Source organism: Phyllostomus discolor, chromosome 10 (genome assembly GCF_004126475.2).
Source record: "Phyllostomus discolor isolate MPI-MPIP mPhyDis1 chromosome 10, mPhyDis1.pri.v3, whole genome shotgun sequence".
Classification (NCBI taxonomy): Eukaryota; Metazoa; Chordata; class Mammalia; order Chiroptera; family Phyllostomidae; genus Phyllostomus; species Phyllostomus discolor.
Window position 1 is genome coordinate 25,650,712 of NC_040912.2, and position 23,547 is coordinate 25,674,258.

The 23,547-nt window shown below is 44.0% G+C and overlaps 1 protein-coding gene and 1 long non-coding RNA gene across 8 annotated transcripts in view; one reads left to right on the forward strand and one right to left on the reverse strand.

Moving 5' to 3' along the window:
- ICA1 (islet cell autoantigen 1) overlaps positions 1–23,547 on the forward strand; it is a 137,028-nt gene that overhangs the window by 34,766 nt on the left and 78,715 nt on the right. For all 7 annotated transcript variants that reach the window (XM_036010579.1, XM_028525446.2, XM_036010581.1 and 4 more), the window contains 2 exons: positions 3,235–3,358; positions 7,259–7,457. In XM_036010579.1, the coding sequence (XP_035866472.1) occupies positions 3,235–3,358; positions 7,259–7,457 (323 nt within the window). The remainder of the gene's footprint in view (positions 1–3,234; positions 3,359–7,258; positions 7,458–23,547) is intronic.
- On the reverse strand, positions 174–19,547 carry LOC118497063. Its single transcript, XR_004899614.1, has 3 exons — positions 19,537–19,547; positions 5,446–5,450; positions 174–1,843 (listed from the first exon to the last, which is right to left on the reverse strand). It is a non-coding gene; the product is annotated as an uncharacterized LOC118497063 (long non-coding RNA).

Genomic DNA, 23,547 nt, shown 5'->3' on the forward strand with positions numbered 1-23,547 from the left:
CATACACATTGGAACATATGGTTTCTCTGCTGAAAAAACCCCAGTGGCACTTACAATAAGATCCAGACTTCCATACCATGGCTTATAAATTCCCACACGATTGCCCCGCTCACCCCTCCAGCCACTTTTGTCCTGACCCACCTGGGACCTGAGGCCTTTCACCCTCCCTGTTTCCTTTCTGTGGAGTGTCCCTGCTCTGATGTCTTAAGAGTGGTCCCTTCCTGTCAGTCAGAGCCCACCTTCCTGGTCACTGCTCCGAGATACCTTCCTTGACCACTAGTCAAAAACATCTACTAATTTCTCTTACTCTCTGATATTGGATTTGTGATTACGTACTTTTTTTTATTTTCTATCTCCTGCTTCTTGAATGTAAGCTTCATTAGAGCAAGTACCTCACAAACTATAAATTAATTCACCCTGTGCTGAGTGAATTAATGCTGCCTAGCTAATTGCTTTTACAGTTCTTTAGTTGCCTTTTGGGGGCACATCTGAAAATCTAATCAGTAATTAAATATGAATAGGTTTTGATTTGTCTCTGAATTGTTAAACACCAATAAAGTGAAAACTTATAAGTATAAATTTGTGAGTTATATATTGCCTTAGAAGAATTTTAAATGTCTATCAATTAATTTCAGTATTTTATTTTATTCACATTAACATTAAGAAATGAACATCTCAGAAAATGAGAGCCATCACTAAGCAATCGGCTCAGATTCTTCCCATCGCCCTCTGAGCAGCACTACCAATTAATCAGAATCTAGCTCTTAAACCGAAACCTGTTAACTGCCCTGCCCCTGCCCCCAAGTTCAATCCTCAAGTGCACAAAGTGATCAGAAACAATTTTTCAAACGCTTCAACCTACTTATGCTTATTTAGAAAAGAGTGCATTTCATGTAATCATTCAGGTTCCATGAATTGGTTTCTTCCTAGCCTTAAGCTGAATGTGTTCGTTTGTGTATGACTTGAGGCTTTGAGGTAGAAGAGGCAACAGCAGCCTCGTGCTGTTATGAGCAAACACGTGACCTTGCTGTCCATAGGGACAGAGTCGCTGTGGGATTGAGTGAGTCTTTCACTAGTAAGTGAAGAGAAGAGAAATGAAATGCATTATAAAAAAATACTTCTTATAATTACAGGAGCTTTTTAAAGCTACATAGAACCATGGCATAAATATCAAATAAGCATTTAAAGTGAAACAAAATGCACAGGGATAACAATGGGAAAGTTACAATGAATTCAGTGTCACAAGCATTTGCCTGGGGAATCCATAGTCCGCATGAGGCCCCCGTCCTGAGAAAGCTTACAGTCTCTGTGGAAATACTCTAATACTGGATGCTCAGAGGACACTGCTGTCATACAGAAATAGGGATAAACTACTTCACAGAGGAAGTAGCTGTTGAGCTGGACTTTGAGCAATGAACTTGATTTTGAGAGACAGAAGAGGAAGGCACGTAGTCATCCATTCACCTCTTGGGAAGGATGGATTCTTAAAGCCCCTTCTCCTCTGGAATGTGCAGTGAACCATGATCACAGATTAATAAGGGAGTAGAGAATTTAACCTTCACCTTTGGATTTGTGGTTCCTGGCTAACATTCTATAGCCGTTGTTGGAGAGGTTATGTGAAGAACAGGGTGCATTCTCAAAAAAGTCTGGATGGTTCATGAAAACAAACAAGAACAAACATTTAAAAAGCAGTTTTAGAGCTGGCTGGTGTAGCTCAGTTGTGTAGAGCATCATCCTATGAACTGAAAAGTCATGGGTTCGATTCCCGGTCAGGGCACATACCTCGGTTGCAAGTTCGGTCCCCTGTGGGGGTGTGTATGAGAGCCAACCAATTGATGTGTCTCTCTCACATTGATATTTCTCTCCTCCTTCCCTTCCCCCTCTCTAAAAAAATTAAATAAATTTTAAAAAACAATTTTATAGACACATGATGTATAAAAACAATACGGAAGTGTGAAATAAAAGTAGTGGTGTTCTGAGTAGGTCCTTAGCAAATCCTATGTTTAGAGAAAAATACCACATTCCAGGAAGCTCGGTGCTACCCCTTGCTTGGCTGTTGGTGAGTGTGCCGTCAGGATGAGCAGTTGCATTTGATGAAGCTGTCTCTTCTGTGGGGAAAAAAGAGTGTTTTGCCATTGTAAATAATGATGGTGTGATTATATCTGCACACACCTTTCTGTGCTCATGTTGCTACTTCCTTAGGATGTATTCCCAACAGAAGTGCAATATCAAAGAGACATTTGTACTTGCTGCCAAATCAACCTGTAGAAAGCTTGTACCAGTCACTGTCTCTCCAATAGTGCCATCTGAGGGTGTCTTGAAAAATAAGAATCGATAGCCCTGGCTGGTTTGGGTCAGTGGATTGAGTGCCGACCTGTAAACCAAAGGGTTGCCCATTCGATTCCCAGTCAGGGCACATGCCTGGGTTGCAGGCCAGGTCCCCAGTAGGGGGCACGTGAGAGGCAACCACACATTGATGTTTTTCTCCCTATCTTTCTCCCTCCCTTCCCCTCTCTCTATAAATAAATAAATAAATCTTAAAAAAATAAGGACTAATATAAATATCAAATCATTATGTTGTGTACTTGAAATTCATATAATGTTGTATGTCAATTATACAGTAATTTAAAAAAATAAGACCAAGATTAGGCATAACCAGTTCAGGTGTGGTTCCAGTTGTGCATCTAAAAAATCCAACAAGCCATCAATCCACCCACTCTCACTCCTCATCTCCCGCCCCACCAACCAAAAACCTAGGTCATGGGTAAGGTGTTTGAATTGCTTTATAATCAAGTAGAATGTAACTCAGAAAGCAGAGATCAAAAAGTCAGCAAGACAGAGAAACAGAAGGAAACCAGCCCTCCATCAGAGGCAGCCTCAGAACATTCCCACAGTCATACTTGACAAACTCAACTTTTTCATTTCAGCCCGAAGCAGCACATTATCAGCTCGCTTTTCAGTGCAGAGGTCATTTTCTGGTTCTAATTACAGGGCACCAAGCGCACGGACAGATGTACTCAAGTGAATTTGATCTCTCGTTTTTGTAAAGGGAAGAACAGAGTGAAAGTTAAACGGTGGGGGCAGGGGGTGTACCTTGTAGTCTGTCACTTGGATTTAATTTCACCTCGTCTTTGACTCTAGAAGAGAGAGGACCTTGTGATTTGTCCCTCTCCTTCTCTCTCTGTAATAAAAATGCTCATTGTTCATTGCTCTTTTTGGTCTTTTCTTCAACAGTCTTGTCCCAAGAAGAAAATGAACTGGGAAAATTTCTCCGATCCCAAGGCTTCCAAGATAAAACCAGAGCAGGAAAAATGATGCAAGCGACAGGAAAGGCCCTCTGCTTTTCGTCCCAGCAAAGGTGTGTGGCCTTCCTCAGGGCTCTGTTTAGGGGATCTGCTGAGACTGTGGGACCCGCTTACTCATGGAGGAGAATAATTGCCCATTGTTCTGTAGAAGGCTCTTGCTTACCTCATGCTATTTTGTTCTCGTTGTTAGTCTGCATTTATTTTCTCATTAATATAACAGGTATGATCTTTTCCCCTCCATATTAAAATTAATTTGTTTTCATATTTCTTCTGGTCTATAGGGTGCATTTTATACGCCAGTCACTGAGGGCTGTCCTAGGCTCATATTTGACCTTGAGCATTGCTCATAGCAATCAGTCTGGTCCTCTTCCAGCAGCTGATCTAAGCAGGAGACCAGTGGGAAGGGTTCCTCCTCTGCTCTCTGTGGACCAATGAACTCGAGCAGTATTGTTCGAGATGCCTGAGCTGTTCTTCTCCGACCCTGGACAGCAATACTAGCAGTCCCACTTGGGCAAGTGTGAGAAATGCAGAATCTAGGCCCCATCGCAGAACTGCCGAGTCCTGATCTGCATTTCAACCAGATCCCTAGTTGATTTCGATGCACATTCAAGTTTGAGAAGCTCTGGTGCAGAGAAGACTGTAATAGATAAGCAACTTCTTTTTTTTTTTTTTACACTACCATGACACGTTTTTACCGTCAGCATAGAACAAGCAGGAGCCCCTGCATCTAGTTGCATTTGGTGTCTGAGAAATTCCCATTCTTCTCCTCCTCCTTCCCCAGTAACTAACAGGCCTCCAAAAATGTCACGCACTAATATTAGGCAGGACTGTACCTAAATAAGGCTTAGAGGTGTTTTCAAAAAAATATTTAGGCCACAAAAATTTCACTTAGATTATCCAACAGTTTCTTCCCTGTTAATTTCTTCTTCCTGCTTTCTCTCGCTGTGGGCCAAGAACAGGCCTGTTGTACAAGTGTCTCTGTGACAACCAAGGAAGGTAGAGTAGAAGAGAGGCCAATCGTGTCAGTTTTCCAGTGGTCCCACTCTGATGCATGTTAGTTCTTCCTAGTGACATCTGGACTCTGGCCTTGTGGGCCATGCCAGCTCTCCTTGTTGAATGGAGCCTTTGCTAATAGATCTTTACCCCAGGTTTCCAAGAAAAGTTTCTTTATAATCTTGAATTACACCTTTTAATCTTATTATAACTGTTTTCCTTACAAAAATAATACTCATTCTAGAAAAACTTTAAAATAAAGAAAACCCCAGAGGGCAGAATTCAAAAACAACTAAAATTTTAATAGAGATGATCCACTTTTAACCCCTTGGCACTTTCTATCATCTATGCTTTCCACAGCCTTAAAAGGGTAATTGATTCTTGAAAAATCATTTATATATTCTCATATGGTAAGCAGATGATTATTACTAATTTCAGTGGGAAAATTCTTATATAGACCCCCATGCCAAAATTAGCATCCATTTGTGCAAAACACCGCTAAATTCCTGGACACATCACTACAAAAGCTACTGTTACTGATCCCATGATTATTTTATAATATGGCTCACCAGCAGTGCCCTTTCGTACCCTTTCACACTTGTGTACCAAGTTATCTCACACAGCGCACCTCTGGTACCTTAAGTTTATATAAGCTAACCTTTGGATACAGATAAAAACAGTAAAAGAAGTCAACAAAAACAATGCAGATGATACATGAAAGTATCACTGCTATAAACTAGCAACATTTCCTGTGTCCGTAATTCAGTGCAGTGTGGACAGCTTTGCAGTTTGGAAGGTGGCCTCCTGCAGGACGCCTCTGCTTTCATGGCACTCGGCTGCTCCCCAGACACGTGACTCGCAACCAGTCCTCCTGAACGTGGGGGAGGAGGAGGATTACATCCACGCTCGTGAAGTTAACCCTCAGACTTTGAATGGACATATTTTGGTATATGTCAGAATTTGTTTTTAACATAATCAGCATCATACCATACTATTTTTGGATAGTATTGCATTATTTAGCAAATTGATTTTGCTGATCAGATAGCACTAACCACCTTTTATGCCTATATATACATTTTTAAAAAATAAATATTTGTAGCAAAGTATTTCATCATCCAGGCATGCCGTAATACATTGTACCTGAGACCTTCCCTGTACTACCTACCAAAGAATGAATGTCTTTGGGGTAGACCTTTAGGCACTGTATTAAGTATTCCCATTGGGTAGATTTTCATGAATGAAAACATGGGTCAGTCTTTCACTGCAACTGGGTGGTTCTGGTTCCTGAGTTTTTCCGTGGTCGGGACTCAGCCCCTGGTACCACAAGCGAAGAAGTGCTCACCTTTCTCATCTCATATGCAGCAGCAAGTGACAGGGAAAAAAACGAGGTGCTTTTATGTGCCTTTTTCTTTTCTTCAAGATCTTCATCTCTATCACCATGCCATTACATCTTCACAAGTTTGGGTCCACCTTGACAACAGTCAAAGAAATGGAGAGTGTTTTATTCACAAGACCCTTTTCAGCCAGTTTAGGAAAAGTGGTGAAATCCAAGGGAAGCGAAAAAAAAAGAGTCCAGAAATAAACAGGATCCTTAGGGGGACAGCTGAGGACTCTTTTTCTCCTTTTCAATAGAAGTCTTTAATTTTATAAACCTCCACACCAGCATTCGTTTCACTGTTTCACTTGGCAGTCGCTGCTATGACTGCTCGTTCAAGTTTGATGAATGGTATTAAATTTGACCCCGTGGCAATGAAGCACAGGCTATTTCACAGCACAACGTGTCTTTGAAAACAACTTGCAACACCTGGGTAGGGCGGTGTGGGCACACTGTTTTCAAAGAAGTGCTGAATACTTAAATACAGGGCTTTATAGACAAAAAACCTAAATACTAAAAGGGATTTTTTCCTTAAACGGTGTACAGCTGTATCCCTATCTTACCGTGCTGTGCACGTGGGAGGCATGGTCAATGGGTGCAGCGGCCCAAGGCCGACTTCAGCTCACGGACAGCAAAACCCCCGAGAGGCAGGTTTACATTTCAACTGAAATGTAAATATGCATCTTATTTTTATTTTTTGAAACTTTGCCCTGCAACTTCATGCAGACGACTTTTTTTTTTAAGAGTGCAATTCATCTGACATTACTGTTTGGGGTAGGAAGAGGCAAAGAGAGTATTTTTCCCCCCAGAATACACATTTTATCCGAAGTTTGAGATGCATCAAGCATTATTATTTTTATTTTTAATTTTTTTGCTGAATAAATGATGGTATGGTATGACCAATATTATGATTATTTTACACCCACTTCATTGTGTGACATACTTTTGTGTCTGGGGTCGTATCCTTGAGTTTCGTTTTTTCATGAGGATCAAATCGCAGATCCTATCTGAAAGTGCCTAACGCAGGAGACCCTTGCGTGTGTGCACTGCTCCCCCTCCCCAGACCGTTTAAACATGCTTCTGCGTGTGCTTCATCCTCTGACTGTTGGAACAAGGAGCAGGTGCCCAGGCCTTGGGAGAGCCATCCACAGTGCCTGGGGTGACCCCACGCACACACAGGTCATCCCTCCCTGAAGGGCCAGGCTTCAGAGGAGCAGTGGGCAGGGAGTGGCCTAGAGTAGACATGGGAAATGGTTGGTCCTTGGCCTTTCTCCATTCACTCAGGATTGATTCCAGCTTCAGTGAGTACTCTTTGCCCAGGCACGAGGCCACACCCGACAATACTGATGGAAAGACTTCCCAATAATGCAGTGAAGTAACAGTAACCTAAGAGATGAGCACATGGCTAGTCACCCCTGGTCGACTCACCCATTCACATTTCAGTTATAATTCACCAAATATTTCTACAGCATTGTCTGTGCTCCAGGCATTGTGCTAGGCCCATGAGTTTAAGACTGGTAAATTGTCAATGATTCCAATCTCTAGCCTGCTGAATTTCAAGACTGGGGCTTTATCCACCCTCTAGGTTGGCCTTGCGAAATCCTTTGTGTCGATTTCACCAAGAAGTGGAGACTTTTCGGCATCGGGCCATCTCAGACACTTGGCTGACGGTGAACCGCATGGAGCAGTGCCGGACAGAGTACCGAGGGGCATTATTGTGGATGAAGGATGTGTCACAGGAGCTCGATCCAGACCTCTACAAGCAAATGGAGAAGTTCAGGAAGGTAGGAGACTTGGTGAGGGTGACCAAAAGGGGCACCTGCTGGAAGGTAAGGGGGTGTGATCTCAATCCCTCTACCGAAGAAGACGTAACTCAAAAGCACCAAGGATGCAATTAATCATTGCTGGTGTCTTTTTATGTGACAGAATACCAATTAATGTGATCTATAATTCTCTAAGGATAAGAGTGAAGAGACAGCTGGAAATTGCTGGGACTTAGTTACTGGTTGTAATTGAAGTCAGATTTTCATATAATGTGCACTTTTTGTAAGATTGTCGCTTTAAAATGCTTTTTCATGCATAACTAATCAAGTTTAGATCAAATGAAAGTGGAAGGTGAACAGGCTATTGTGGAAATCTTTTTTCGATTGCTAATGAATATTAAAAGTGATAGAATAGTAATGCTCCTTTGTTTTGTGAATTGGTTCAGAAGCAGCAAGGTTTAATTGTAGGATTAAATCTTGGCCATCGATTCCATCCAAAATAGGTCTTTTCAGAAGTTTGAGAAAAATACATAGCTGAGGCGATGTGTATGTATGCTCCTAAATTTCCCTGAAATAACTACTGAGCAGCAGAGAACAAACAGTGTTTCCTCGGTTTTTTAATTAGTTTGTGTCTGTTTAGCTGTTTGGAAATTCGTTCCAACAAGGGTACATCCCTCCACTAGGTGGCAGTCATGCATTTAGTATTTATGAAAGTGCAGTGAGATTTTTTTTCTTGTGTATGTAGTCTTGGGTTCTTTGTTTGGTCGACTTAGATATATTTCAGGGTGTGAAAGAAAAAAATATAAAGCAAATGTTAGATTTCACATAACACTGTATCAACTGTCGTTACTCCTTTCAAATGATTCAATGATATTGCTTAAAATTTCTAGATTTCTTTTGAAGTGCAGCATTGCAGAGCTGTGGATGGGAGGCCCTGCTGGTACACAGGAGGTGGATATATGGGGTGTGTGGGGTGTGTTGGATGGGGGGTGTGGGGAGAGGGGGAGGGGAGACCTTCTGTTGCTTAAGAATCAGGTCACCAATTCTTGACCTAGGTATTAGATTCATACAAATTCTTCTAAAAGTCGAGTTGCATTCTTGTTTGTGATTTACAATCCCTTTCTGTGAAGGAACTCAGAGCCCATTTTATTTCTGATCATGGATGACCTTAATGTGTTAGCAGCGTCTAACTTCTTGGTGAGGCAGGCTTCTGAGCTCATGGGAAATCAGAACCGAAAATTCCTTTAATAAATGAGCAAGTGAGACTCACTCGTTCTATAAAAGAGAAAAGCAGAGCCCCGGCATAGTAAATAAAACTTTTCAAGAGTTGGTAGCTAGACGTTGGTGAGGCCAGGCTTTCCTGACTTTCTTATCAGGCACGCAATTGGGTTTGCCTTTGACACTTTGTTTGGGAGCTGGAGGAGGATGGAGGGTGGACTGGAGGAGTTAAAAAAAGAAAAAGCAGGGGAGCTCTCAACATTATCTGTGGGCACTACACCCCACAGATACAACTTTACAACTTTACAACCACGACATCCTTGGAGCCTCAAAATAACCAGGACACAAATTTCATTTTATGGGTGAAGAAAAGAGCGCCTACCTGAAGTGACTAGCCCAGGGTTAGACGGGGAAATGAAAGCCAGAATCCCAGAAATTTTTTTTTTTCCTAAGAGGAAAAAAGGGAAGTTGAAGAACATACCTAAAATTAAAAAGGACATTTTCATGGTAATGCCTCTCCTGTGATTTATCCATTCAACAAACATTCATTGAACACATTCTCTGTGCCAGATAATAAAAGTAAACTTGTTCTGGAAGGCTGGAGAATGTCATGTGGACTTGTGTTTCTTTTGTTTGTTTGTTTGGTTTTGTGTTGGAAGGTGGTTACTAGCTGTGTGAGGATGAAACAGAAACCAAGCCCTTCGTCATTTGGTTTGAATGTTGAAACATTACCCACTCTTTACTGTCATCAGTCTGTTGATTTTGGAAAAGAGGGTTGAAAAACCTTACTTGCCATACAGAAGGAGCTGCAGTGATGCCTCGCCCCAGTCCCATGTGTTCTGGGTTTCATTTAGCAGCGGAACATGATGTACTTAGGATTTAGGGAAAGGATGTTTTTTCATCCTTACCAGAGAATATGTTTACTGGTTTTAGACAGAGAGTAAAGGAGAGAAAGAGAGGGAGAGAGAAATACCAATGTGAGAGAGAAACATTGATCAGTTGCCTCCCATAGGTGCCCTGACTGGGGATCAAACCCACAACCTAGGTATGTGCCCTGACCAGGAATCGAACCTGCAGCCTTTGGCTGTACAGAATGATGCTCTCACCAACTGAACCATCTGGCCAGGGTGGGAAAGAATTTTTTTAAAGAAATCAAATGCAAGTACATATTTGATGAAGCTGGACTCTCCATGGGAACAGAGACTAGACTGATTCTCTTTACTGCCATACCCCCATGGCCAGCCCAGCACCTGTCCCCAAGTTAGTACTGATATCAATGGCCGGATTTCAGTCATTGAGCTTGAAGTGCCAGAAGCAGTTTCTCAAACCTCTAGAGCATGCCCATCAAATGCAACTGACCTTCACATATTTCTGAAACAGCCGTGTGTGGTTTTGCAGGTACGAAGTAGCATTGTTAGTTTGAGCCTTGCTGCTCTCTTTGGAATGAATTTAAATCATGGAGTTTGCTGTTCATGTGGAGTTCATAACATGGAACTCAACTTCGAGCAAGCTTTTGTGTTTCATCCCAGTTAGGATTCGATGTTAAACAGACCTTTGCTATTCTCTCATGAAAGTGTTAATTCTCAGTCCTCTGGGTGGGAGGTCAAGCTGCCTGTGGCTCCCTGGGTGGCACTGTGGGGTGGGGAATTTCTGTCTCCCCAGAGTCTCTTCCTGCCACTGCCAGGGTTCGACGGATGAATCTTGGACTAAAGGAGTATTTTGCTATAATTTCTGTTGAGTTCTCACATTCTGAGGAGACAGAATTCTAATTCATACCTCACAGATGGGATCCCTTGATTACCGTCTTTAATAGGCACTCGCTCATTTATTCATTCATCCAACCAATGATATTGAAGCCCCACTGCATGCTGGACCACGAGTGGGATACAGACATGATCCCTGGCTTCCTGTCACGTGTAGTCACTTGGGGATAGGGCAGGTAAGCACGGTGCAGTACAATGGACCATCGTCTGAGGTAGCACATGCTGCCACCCACAAGGGCTACCTGGAGGAAGTGGCATCTAAACAAGATGTGAAGGAGGAGTGGGAAGAAGTTGGGTGCAGGGAGTAGGGACAGCAGAGCGGAGCTCTAGGCTGAGGAAGCAACTTGGATAAAAGCCTTTAGGTGGAAGCATTTCTAAGGACCTGAAAGTCACAGAAGGTTCCGTGGGTGTGGGAACAGAGGTGCCCAGAGCAGGGGGCTGCAAAGGTCAGCAGAGCTGAGGGACTGTCCCAGAGGGCTGGCGGGTTGGAGGGCGGGGGAGGGATGGAAGGGTTCGAGAAGGGGAGGGGCACGACTAAGTCCATATTATCGGTAGTTCACTCAGATTTTAATGTGGAGGATCGGGCCTTGAGTCCCGGAGGGCTGCAGGGAGGCTTCTGGATGAACCCGACAAGACGTGGGGTGCCCGTGGAGTGAGCAGTAGCCCAAGAAATAGACCGTCCTGACCTTTCCCTGACTCCACCCTAGCACCGCTTTAACTGCTGAGCTCTTCACTCTTTTTAGAGATGAGCAGAAAAAAGTATAAATAAATAAACAGCACGGTCAAGTGTACTTTCGCATCCTATCAAGGCTGTTTTCATAGTGTTTTCCAAATGCTAAAAAATACTTTTTGACTAGCACACAGTAAGCCTGACTGAAATGACGAATGAAAAACTTAAAATTAAACAAAGTAAATAATCTGTTTCCATTCCGGCGCGCTTTGAAGCGCCGGGGCCGATGACAGAGCACTCGGCAGCAACATTAATAAGCATGCAGCGAGTGCCTGCGTTTGGGGGTGGAAATGCGAAGAGGTGGAAAAGCTTGCTCCCAGCCCCCAAGAAGGACCCTGCTAGTCATCTGCTCCTTGTCAAAATTACTGTGATAAACAAGACACCTGGAGAGTGGCCATATGTAGCTATTCTCCTAAAAACCGAACCTTCGGAGACGGTGGATGGACTTGAGCGGGCGGGGCGGCTGCGGCTGGGTGCCGTCGGAAGCCCCTCCTGACAGCGTGACTCACCCCAGCAGGGAAATGGACGGGAGGCTGCGCCGCGAAGTGTTTTATGAGCAGTTACAGCGTGTGATATACGTGCCCTTTTGAAGGCAGAGTGAAAGGGTGTGATTTAAAAATAGAAGCCAGCTTCTTGTAGCCGATTACATCAGCTTAAGCCGTGAGCTCACGGCAGCGCTTTCGCGGCGAGGTCCCTGAGCGGGTCCTCCTGTGGTCAATTAAGTGTCTTGTTTTTCTTGAGAGTCAGAAGCGGGATGGAGGGTAATTATTCTAAATGGAATAAAAGCTGCGTTAGGTGTAAGGAAATAGTTCTGAACCCTCTAAAGAGATAATATGGAAATGTATACGTGGGCATCTGGACCAGTCGGCGTCCTCATAGACAAGGACGGGAGAGCTGGCGTGGGAATGGGGGCCGTTTATTACACGGTAAACGAGCCCCTCGGCCGGTGTCTAGTGTCCCATCACCGCGCTCCAGAGGGCGTCTGAAAGGCAGAGGACGGGAGCGGTGCCCTGGAATTCCCAGGCCGGTAGCTATTGAAAATAGTGTTCGACTTCTGAGAGCTGTTAATTCACCAGAGTCGTGTTATTGAAGGATCTGTTCCTGGGAGAAGGTTTCATTAACAAATGGTGGTGGCTCAATAGGTGTGGGGCTTTATTAGGGTCATCAGTCAGGGGTGTCCCCATGTCCCGATGGAAGATTCGGGGCTGCAGAGTGTGGTCGGGGACTAGTAAACAGCAGCGTTGACATCAGAGGGGTTTTTCCTGTGGACAAAGATGGGTTAATTAATTTGACAGTATCATTAATTACTGCAGAAATCGTTGGTCTTTGTCAGAGGTCGGGCTCTTTTAGCAATGGAGGGCAGGTCCCGGGAGAGCTGGAGACGCCAAGTAATATTGCAGGCAAATCACCACTCAGCCATCTCCCCGTTCTGTGATAAAGGCCTTTCCTTCGGCCCGGGGCCTTCCAGCTTTCCTGCTGAAAGCAGTGTTCTGCTCTGGTTCAGTGCCAAGGGCAGGGCGGAGACTCCTCCCCACCCCAGGACATGGTGTTGAAAGACCGGGGAGAATGTCAGCTCTGGGTCCATGCAATGGATCCACGCTATCTGTGTAAGCAGCACCTTGATCTCAGGGCTCTGCGTAATTCATACAGAAAGGGATGGGGGGCTTCACCTGCTGCCTCTTGTGTCTCCTCGAGTTCGAAACTTCTATGCCCAGGGTTGAGTTCTTTGGTGAGGAGAAAGTCCCTTGTGTGAAGCTAACACTCTCCATTAGATCTACTTCATAGCCCTCCATGTTCGTTTGTTGGGTTTTGGGGTGTGTGTTGTTTGTTTTGGTGTGGCTGTTTAACTAGGGTGCCTGTGTTCTGTGGTGCCCGAGAAGATTGAACTGAGTTGCTAAACCCCACCCTTGGGTTGCCGTCCCTTTACACTACCCACAGGCCTCAGCAAAAGCACGCCGCTGTCACATGGCACAGTGGGGAAGGGAACAAATAATTACACCCTTGCTTTCATTTCGGAATTTCACGAGATGAGGCCTTTGGGGCTTTGTGTGTCGTTATTGATTTCCCCTGCTGAACTTGGTGACTAGCAAAAATTAGTTTCAGGGTTAAGCCAAGACCATTTGGAATGGCATGCATGAAACAGATAACTCTCGCGGAGCGGATGGCTGGCCGGCTGGCCGGCTGGAAACAGAGCGGAGGAAGGCGCCTGAGCTCAGCGCTGGGATGGCTCCCCACTCTGTGTCTAGCCCTGCCCACAACAGCTGTGACAGCTTGGCGAGGTCTCTAAGTCTATGGCAGCGTTCTCATCCACTAAAGCAGAGACAGGTACTGGATGCTCTCGGAGCTCTCTCCCAACCACAACATTTCTATTATCCTTTCTCCAAATTGTTAAGCCCTAAAATTGTTAAGCTCATCTGCAGAAATGTGGAGCCCAGAGCAGGCTAACGTGCCCTTTGTCAGCGTGGTGGTGGTTTCCTCCCACTCCAAGGAGTTCTGGTCTTGCTGGGTCAGCCTGGTCCGGCTGCCCTTGTGCTAATATTAGACTCTGGAAAAGAAGAATGTTTCCCTCGTAATTCTTGGGTAGAGGAGCCTTCAGTGTTTACAGACTGACTGTGTTTATTTCTTATTTCGATATTAGGCTTTTGCAAGGGTCAGAAACCTATGACCCACAGGCCAGCCGCCTGTTTTTGGAAATCAGGTTTTTTATTGGAACTCCACCATACCCATTCATTTACTTGGGTCTGTGGCTGCTTTCATAATACCCTGGCAGAGCTGGGTGGTTAGGTCAGACACCACCGAGGCCCACAAAGCCGGAATACTGGCTTTCTGTCCCTTCACAGAAAGGAGTTTGCTGGCCCTGATTCACAGGCCCTTCTAAGCATGTTGAAGTCAAGAAGTTTGGGGAATTAAAAAAAATTAATAATAGTAGAATACACAAAATAAAATTTATCACCTTAAACATTTAAATATTTTGTTTGATTTATTGATTTTAGAGAAAGAGAGAAGGGAGGGAAACAGAAAAAGAGAAACATTGATTTGTTGTTCCACTTACTGACACATTTGCTGGTTGATTCTTGATATGTGCCTTGCGTAGGAGTCAAACCTGCAACCTTGCCTTAACAGGACAATGCTCTAATCAACCGGGGCATCTGGCCAGGGCACCACCTGAACCATTTTTCAGTGTCCAGTCCAGTAATAACTATGCTCGCATTGTTGCGAACATGCTGTTGTGAACAGCAGATCTCCAAAACTTTTGTGTCTTGCAAAACAGAAACTCTAATACCTATTCAACAACCAATCCCTGTGTTCCCCTCCCCCAGCCCCAGTATTTGACTACTTTAGGTATCTCATATAAGTGGAATCATGCAGTATTTGCCTTTTTATGACCTGATTATTTCATTTTGCATACTATCTTCAGGGTTCATCCATGCTGCAGCATGTGGCAGGATTTCCTTCCTTTTTAAGGCTAAGCAGTATTCTGATGTATGTATACTCCACATTTTATTTATCCATTTATTTAGCAGTGGACATATTTGGGTTGCTTCTACCTCTTGGCTAGTATAAATAGTGTTTCTACAAACATGGTATGCAAATAACTCTTCCAGACCCTCCTTTGAACCCCAAATATATAATAAACAAACATAATATGCATCTTATAAATGTTTGTATTACTGCATGAAATTTAATCCTGCCATTGAATAAAAATGAGATTCAGGCTTTGTAAGCAAGGAGTCATTTGATTCTATCCCCCAAGAAGATATTGTCTGCATATAATGATTCATAGTTTATATTATCTCGTTTCTATAAGAATAGTAAACATTGGTACGGTTTTTAAAAATAAACATATATAATGCTGTAAAAGCTAATGTGTTGGCTTAAAACAGATTTTTTTCAAGCGGGGGTTAGAGAGGACTGCTTCTCTCTTGAGACAAATGCTGAGGGTTTGCATGTGGCATTTCTGATTGTTTGAGGGGGAAGCCCGCTGAACTCTCAAGTTTCAGAGTGGACTCTGGACAAAAGTGAGTTATCGAAGTGTGAACTGATCCTGCCCAAGATAGTTTTCCTTTTGCCAGATTGTCTGGCTTTTCCCCCGACCCTTGTGTGTGCTAGGTGTCCCATGCAGGCCTGGTTTCTACAATTTCACGGACGATAATGTACCAGACCTACAGATTTGACTGAGTAGAACCATCAGGTTCCAGGTCAAAATGCCGCCGTATAGTGAACCCATCTCATAATAAGGGCTTCTCAGGGCCTCAGCCGCTGGGATCTGTTGGACGGATTCATTATTTCCATGTTTCATCACGTTGTGCTTTTGGCTGCAGGGTCAGAGGGATGGCTGGTGCCCAGGCAGCATACCGCAACCCTCCCCCCCAACCCCCGCCTCCTGCCCAACAACCACAGACTGTTCCATCTGCCTCCGTCTGCTTTGGGTCGCTGTTGAAGAAGGTGTCATCTTAGATTATGGTTATGTGGAAAATCACTGTGTTCAAGTAGTTTGATTTACCAGTTACCATCTTTCTAGTTCGCCTCCAAGGCTGTCATATCTATATCATCCTCTTCCTTTGGGTTAGCAGCTCAAATGTCATCTTTCCTAGCTGGTCCCCTTTCTCTCTCATTTTTAAATGTGGATGCTTTAGGAACGCATCTCACTATGCTGTTCTTCTTATTTTTAAAAAACGGTTCTCACCATTTTAAGTGGCAAAACCAGTTTTAAAAATGGTTTACTTAGATACACAAAATAGAATGTGGATTTTATTTAATTTCAAACATGAATAATATATCTACCATTTCCTGAATGCCAGCAACTTTATATACTCAAAGTTACTTTTCGTAGAGTCAGAAAGAATTTTCTTCAACTACATTCTTCTTTGCAACCAGACTTTTCAGTGACAGGAAAAAAATAATGATTTGACGGTTGTCTAAATCATCACTTTTACCTCAGACTGGATTTATAAATGGGCTATGGAGTGCTAGTATTTCAGAAAGGAAGCACTAAGTCACAATGGCTTTAGGAAAAACCTACATTCTGTGTTTGATTGTCATTAAGGAATATTGAAAAGCTTTAAATAGCACTTTAAAAAATCATTAAATTATTTTTGTGAAACCCAGCAAAGGAATCTAACAGGATTTAAGCAGTATTAGTCCCATAATGGAGTTGTGAGCTGTCACTGGTTTCACAGGTTTTCTGTCTCTCAGTGAAAACCCGAACCCGCTGTGTCCCAAGTCCTAAATTTATCCATGCTTGACTGTCTGAACTATCAAAAGAATGAGACAGTAGAACACTGGTATTTTCCACCCACCGTTCTGAAATTTTAAAAAAGAGCCCTGGCTGGGTGGCTTAGTTAGTTGGGGCATCATTCTGCATACCAAAAGGCCGCAGGTTCGATTCCTGGTCGGGGCGCCTACCTAGGTTGTGGGTTTAGTCCTCCATAGGGGCAAGAACAGGAGACAACGGATCAACGTTTCTCTCTCTTTCTCCCCACTGCTCTCCTTTCCTCTGTCTCTAAAACCAATACAAGCATATCATCAGTGAGGATTAAGAAAACAAAGATAATCTGCTGATTCCTTGGCCTCCAGAGAACAGGTACAATCTGAATCTAGAAGAGAGGCATGCCAGGGGCCTCTGCACGGTGCCCAGTGTGTGTCTGGCCGTGGTGGCGCTCTGTTCTCTAAAGCGCGCACAGTTCCCCACCACTTTCAGCTCGCTCCTCTCAAAGAGGGGTGTTCCTTTGCCCCCTTTAATGAGTTTGCGGTAAAACCTTAAACAGAAAGCAGCTTTAAGTGTATGAGCTACTCTTTCCAGCATAAAACTTTCAGGACAAAGTCCAGGTACAATATAATTATCCCAAGTGAAAAAATCGCTTCGTCATACAGCAGTTATCCCAAACTAAATCATTATCCCACACAAGATCAATGAAACCCATACAGAGGAGCCCTAAAATATTAAACCCAACCACTTGACTTGAACTCAGGGAGTCCTAAGAAAAAGCAGGTCCATGAAAGGCCATAGATATAACTTTGAAATGAAATTCCCACATGCATTAATCAGGCTTCTGTTGTTTCCATCAAATGAAATATGATTTTAGGGCTTGGTAACACTTCACAGTTGATTGGCTCTTTCTATCCAGCTACCCATCTATCTGTCCATCTATCTATTTAAATCCTCTCCCCAGCTGTGATGCTGAGACAGCCATTGTCATTTAGATGCTGCGTCCTTCCCGCAGTGTTTCTGGTGACTGCTGACACTGGAATAAGGGGTGCGTCTCAAGAGACATTAATTATATAAACAAATTGAGGAAGGGAGTTGTTGGGGTTTTTTTCTACTTTGTTCCTTTAAATAGTTTTTTTACTGCCCCCTGGGCATTTAGAGGTGGGACTCTGTGTTCTTATACGCAAAAACTATTCGAGTATTAGATCATGTTCCGAGAGAGGCCCAGGCAGAGAGATGTGGAAAATACCTCATACGGGGAGCAAGCACCGTGTGAAAAGCCCATAGATTAATGCACGGGAAATAAATGAAGAAATTTCTCAAATAGACAGGGAAGCTGCAAAGAAGCTAGTGGAGTAAAATAGATTACATGGAAGATCTTGTTCTCTTTCAGGGTTTTTTTTTTTTTTCCTTAAACAAGGGGGGAAAGGTGCCGGCAAACCTGGCTGTGGTGATTGTTTCTGGGGCCAGATACTAGTTTGCAGGTGGGGGTCCCATGAAAGGAGGTAGGATGACAAGAGACGGCAATGAGGCTGCACTTTTACTGTATGCCTCCTTGTGCCTTTTAACTTGTGTGCCCCGCGCACCTTTACTTATCCTTAAAGTAATTTGTATAAAAAATAAAGAGGAATAATGAGGTTAGAATGAGAGCAGATACAAGTTGGTAGAAGGAAAAAGCTACTGACAGAAAACTCTTACGTGGACAAAAATGGGGAGGGTTTTTGTGTTTGTGTGGTTTTTGATAAAAAGGGAAGAGAGAACACAGGCTTTAGAGGCAGCAAGGAAAAGCCAAGTTCCAAAGGTGATGTCATAGGGCAGCTGGGTAGAGGGGGTGGGAGGATGGAATCATGTTCAGAGGCCTCAGCAGAGACAGCCACGTGAGGTGGTTAAGTTGCTGAGGAATAAAAGGATCAAAAATAACGCCCGAGGCAAACCCACCAAAATCAGCAAAGAGGATGAGAATGCTACTTTCTCAAAGCCTTCACTGTTCAGAGAAAACTGGAATAAGCAGAGTTATGCTTAACCGGAAGCGAGAAAAGGTGAGGAAGTGAGTAGATAACTTTTCCCATTACCCTCAGCTGCATCCTAGAGGAGACGAGTCCTGTGTTTTACACCAGTGAGAAAGGAGAGAAGATTCCTTCCCAAAAAGGATTCAAAGAGGGAGAGGGCAGCTATTGCGCAGCGAACAGCCTCCGCATTTTCTGCCCCACACTAGGGCCTTTGAGTGGCGTCGCAGCACCCTATAGGCTGACATTTGATCGCTCAACGTGGAGGTTTTCTGCTGGTTTTAATGACTTCTGTGTTTACTGTTCACTTCTCATTCCTGCTATTTAACACGCTCAGTCAAAATCTTTTCCCTACAATGTCCCTCTCATCTCTTTTCTCTAAACTTCTTTTCTGCTACATCTCTGAAATCTAACAATTTCATCAGTATCTTTTCATGGGTAGTCTTCCAGGTTTTTATTTTTTATTTTTACCAACAAAATCAGGAATACTGATGCTCCTGTGGGCCCTAATTTTGTCATTAAAATCTCTTGAAAAGTAATATCAATTGCCATAAATCAAACTATAGCCCTTTGGCTTCCTAGTATTTATTTATTTATTATGGGTTTATTTTTAATACACTCACAAGGGCCTCCTGAATGCTCAAGTTTAAAAAGAAATTGACATGCATGCAGATTCTAACCGCACATCGTTCTGTGCACACGCACGGACTGGGCTCCTGCTCTCCAAGTATTCATGTCAGAATCAGATGCGACCAGGAGGCACAAGGACAGAGGGTTTCCAGAGGCAGCATGGTGCGCTCAGGTTTCACTGGAATTTTATTACGGTCACCACAAATCAAGTGTTTCAGAGTGAAAGGTCAAAAGCATCTTTAATTTTAAAGCTTTCCATATCTCCCTCATCCAGGCAGCGTAGGCGATGCCCCCTCCCCCTCCCTCCCCAGGCCCTGCCAGGAAAAGCCAGTGATTTGTAAATGGAAGCTATGTCAGCTAGAGATTTTATTGGTACTTATTATCCCGGCCTCCGTCTGCTTTTAATTTTAATTTTCTGCTGAAAGAACTAGCTTTGTCTCTAAAAAAAAAAATTTTTTTTGCACGTCTTCCCCTTTAAAATAAAAAGCAACAGCCAGAAGTAGTGATGTGGGGGCAGACAATGGTTAGGGGTCCTGAGTTAGACTCCCTTCTTTCTGTCCCGAATGTATTTTTTTTTTAAAGTGTTTTTTTTTAAGATTTTATTTATTCATTTTAGAGAGGGATGAGAGGGAGATAGAGATGAGATGAGAGAGAGAGAGAGAGAGAGAGAGACATCAATGTGCGGTTGCTGGGGGTTATGGCCTGCAACCCAGGAATGTACCCTGGCTGGGAATCGAACCTGGGACACTTTGGTTCCCAGCCCGCGCTCAATCCACTGAGCTACGCCAGCCAGGGCTCTGAATGTATTTTTGGTTTGGGGCAGCACCTCTCACCTTCTGTGCTGACCAACTGGTTCCTCCTCTCTTCCTGGCTTGTCCCCACTTTCCCCACCGTTCTTCAGTTGATTTTAGGAAACGGGCTTTAGAGGTCAAAGGACTCATGGACATGGACGACCATGTGGTGGTTGCTGCAGGGAGTGGGGAAGAAGGGGACTAAACCATATGGGGGGAAAAAAACACTAAAGATTTTAAAAAGAAAAGAAAATGAAGATTCAATCAACTTTTTCACTTATTATTCTTCAATCAAGAAAATAAGAACAGCGTATTTTAAGAGAATGTTAATTAAACATGAGTTGTGCATGTGTCAAAATACTGATCTTTTTTTTTCTAGTATAATTTTGATAGTAAAAAAAAAGCAGATATTTAGGCTCCACAGTGAACTATATGATAGGTTCATATATGGAAGGTATTTAGCATACTTGAAATCTTTCCCAGCCTCAGGTTTTTCTTAGCATTCGGCCTTACAGATAGGTGTAACAGCTGCTCAAATGTGTACATAATGCAGACAGTTTCTGATTGGGTATTGGTAAGATGCTCTTCAGTTTACAATGGTGTCTCAGAGTCGTTCCTTCCCTGAGGCACGCAGTGGGTCTGTGAATGCTCATCCCATTTCACCGGCGCCATGCGTCTGACTGGCTCGCCCAGGGCCACCTGTATGAACCAAAGTCCTCTGGTGCCAAGGTCCATGCTCTTGCCACCACATCTGCCCCGAGTTCCTCCTACTCCAGTAAGCGGGCCTGTGTGTCATGCTGAGCCGCAGTGGGAGAACCAGTTTCTGTGGCGGAGACCCAGCTACTCAGTGACGTAGTAGCTGCATCTTCCAGCTCGTTCTGTATCCTCTGCACTCACTTTCTCTGGCCCCAAAGCTCCTTTTACCATACTCCCTTAAGAAGTATTTGGATTTTTTCCCCTCTCATCAAGCCAGCCCATCAGTGTGTCTGTCCTCTGAACATCTAGTCACGTTTCTGGATTCAGCATTGAGCACGTCTTGGGTCCTAACTGGTTCTGGGTGCCCTTTTGAGGTGAAATTGCTGGTCTTCAGCGTGGGTGCCTTGGGGGCAGGTGCCTGAATCCTGAGTGTGTTTCAACCTCAGGGCCTTGAGTCTGAATGGAAGGTCAAAGGCTCATGGATGGAAAGGAGACATCATGGAGGCCAGCGCGCCACTCAAGGATCGTGTGCTCGTGGACGGGAAGGCTGAAAGCCAGCACACTATTGAAAGGCATTTACGTATAGCAGGAAAGCAACAGAGGCCCTACAGCAAATAGACACAAAGTTAGCATTTCTGATAATAAAGGACATCTTCTTATACATCCAACTAACCCTGAGTTAGAGTCTTTCTGTCCTGAGTTGAGTGCAAGAATCCTCTGCGAAGCCAGTTAGTTGGGCATGGGGAATCCTGGGTTCCACCTAAGGATTCTGATTTATGGGGTCTGGTTTTTAATGAACTCCCAGCTGATTCCCCTGCTGGGGTCCATGGACTACACCTTGAGACACATTTTCCCAACACGTCACCATGGAATAGCTGACGCTCACACTAATGACTGATCCATCACAAAAGGTGATGTCGCTGTATTTGACAAGATAGACATTCAAGAAGGCAGGTGTCTGTTGAATGAAGATTTCTTATTTTTAAAGTGCTTTTTAAAATAGACTAAACTTGAATTATATGGAAAAGTTACTTAACTAAAATCACTTCATCCCCAGGAATCCTAGTAAATGAATCATTACTGTGCTCCCTGGTGCTCACTACATGTTTGCTTAAGTGCCAGAGCCTCGAGAGTTGTGTACCACCAACACTCAGATACGCTTACTTTGTTCACTCACAATCAATATTAACCTTGCTAATTAAATCTGTTCTCCAATTTCAACGAACTCCTCCTCCGTGTTCTCCCCGGTCGGCTTAGAAAACAAAGAGCTGGGATGGAGCCTCAGGTTAGTTAATATCTCGAATTGATTGCTCAAGACCAGGCTGCTCTGTCGGCATGCAGCAAACAACCCTGTGAATTAATTTATACATGTTCAACACAGGGAATCTTCCAAGTGCAATCTGGCACTGTTAAAGTGTCCTGATATGCGAGTTAAACTGAAAGTGCCTACAGCATCACAAAGAAATCCTTCCCGCCACATCCTTCCCTGGTCATGGGGCTTGTCTCCTGCCTGAAGCTGGTTCATCCTCTGGCGACCAGTGCAGCCTGAGACAGAAAAGCCTTCACCACCAGGTCCTTCAGCAGGTCCGTCATGTACTCTGTGGTTTGTTACAGCAAATGTTATTCATAAGAAATACTGTTTGGGCTTTGACTGACTTACCAAGATGTTGAGAAAAAGTCAGAAATGGTATGAAAATAGTAATTCTCAAATGTCATTTGTCCCAGGATGACATTTCTGTGCTTGTGGGATACAGGAGGGGCTATGAAATTGTAAGTAAAGAATGTCAGGAATACAGTGTTTTGTCATTTCTCAACAGATGTCCAGCCATTCTTAAATAGAACAAAAGAAACTTTGAAGTTGAAGGTATTAGTAGAAAGCACAACAACATTAACAAACATATTATTAAGAGTTTATCATGTGCCAGCAACTATTCTAAGCATGTTGAATAGGCTCATTCAAGTTCTCCAAAGGGCAGACATCGTGATCCCCTCTTCCCAGCTGGGGATTTTGAAGCTTAGAGAGGCTAAGTGACTTCTGAAATGTCTCGCAGAATGCGGCAGGGCCGGGTGGGAGGGGTTATGCATTTATTTACTCAGGTCACCTCTACACACACATTTTCTAGACCCGAAGTGGTTTCCTTATGAGCGTGTGCGGTAGGACCTGTAGACTTGTCAGTTAAAAGACGTTAAATAGCCTCCCTCGTTCAGTAAATGTTGAACCTATTCAAAATTTGGCTTCCTATTGGCCCTGGTTCAAGTAGTCTCTTTGGAGATTCTCTTTCAGAATCCCACCCCACTCTTCCTCCCCAGGGGGCACTGTGCTGACTGTGTCCTGGAGGTGGCCAGGGCGTCTTGAAGCCATCTTCCAGCTCCATGCTGGTCTTTGCTGCAGCATGGCCAGTCTGGGCTTGCCCAGTGAGTCCCTGAGGCCTGTGACTGGGGCAGCACCTGGTCTCTTTCCTCAGCTCTAGCAGTGTTCTAGGAGCTCTAGCCACCTTCCCTCCATGAATCACCGATGGGGCTTCTTTGTCCCTTGACTAGAACAGCAGAGAACAGGACAGAAGAGTTTATAAGGGAAGGAGGTTGGGGAGAGTCGGTCAGGAAAGAGGAATGCAGGTCTGAAGTGGCAGCTCCATCACTGTTTGCTTTCTTGTTGCCAGGGAGCTGAGCACATACACAATGAGCAGGCGGCACACCTTGCCACCTGTGCCCTTGACAATTGGCTCTCTGGGCAGCTAATTCTGGATCAGGGAGGGGTATTGGGTAGACACTGAAGGCACAGAGCAGGAATGTGGGGTCCCTGCCATGAACAGGCTTTAAGACAGTCTGGGAGAGAGGTGGACACGTATGTGATAACTCTGGTGCAGTGAGCTACACCCAAAGCCCTGTATCTAGAGAAGAAATGATTAATTTCTCAGCTCTTCACTATTCTGCTGCCTCTGGTAAATGTCCTTTCTCCTTATCTGTTTCACTAACTGGGGCCTTTTCTGTCTCAAGCTGACTAACAGGGCATCTCTTGAAACGTTCAGCAGGTCCTTCATCATCATTTTCACATTCTTCAAGCTACT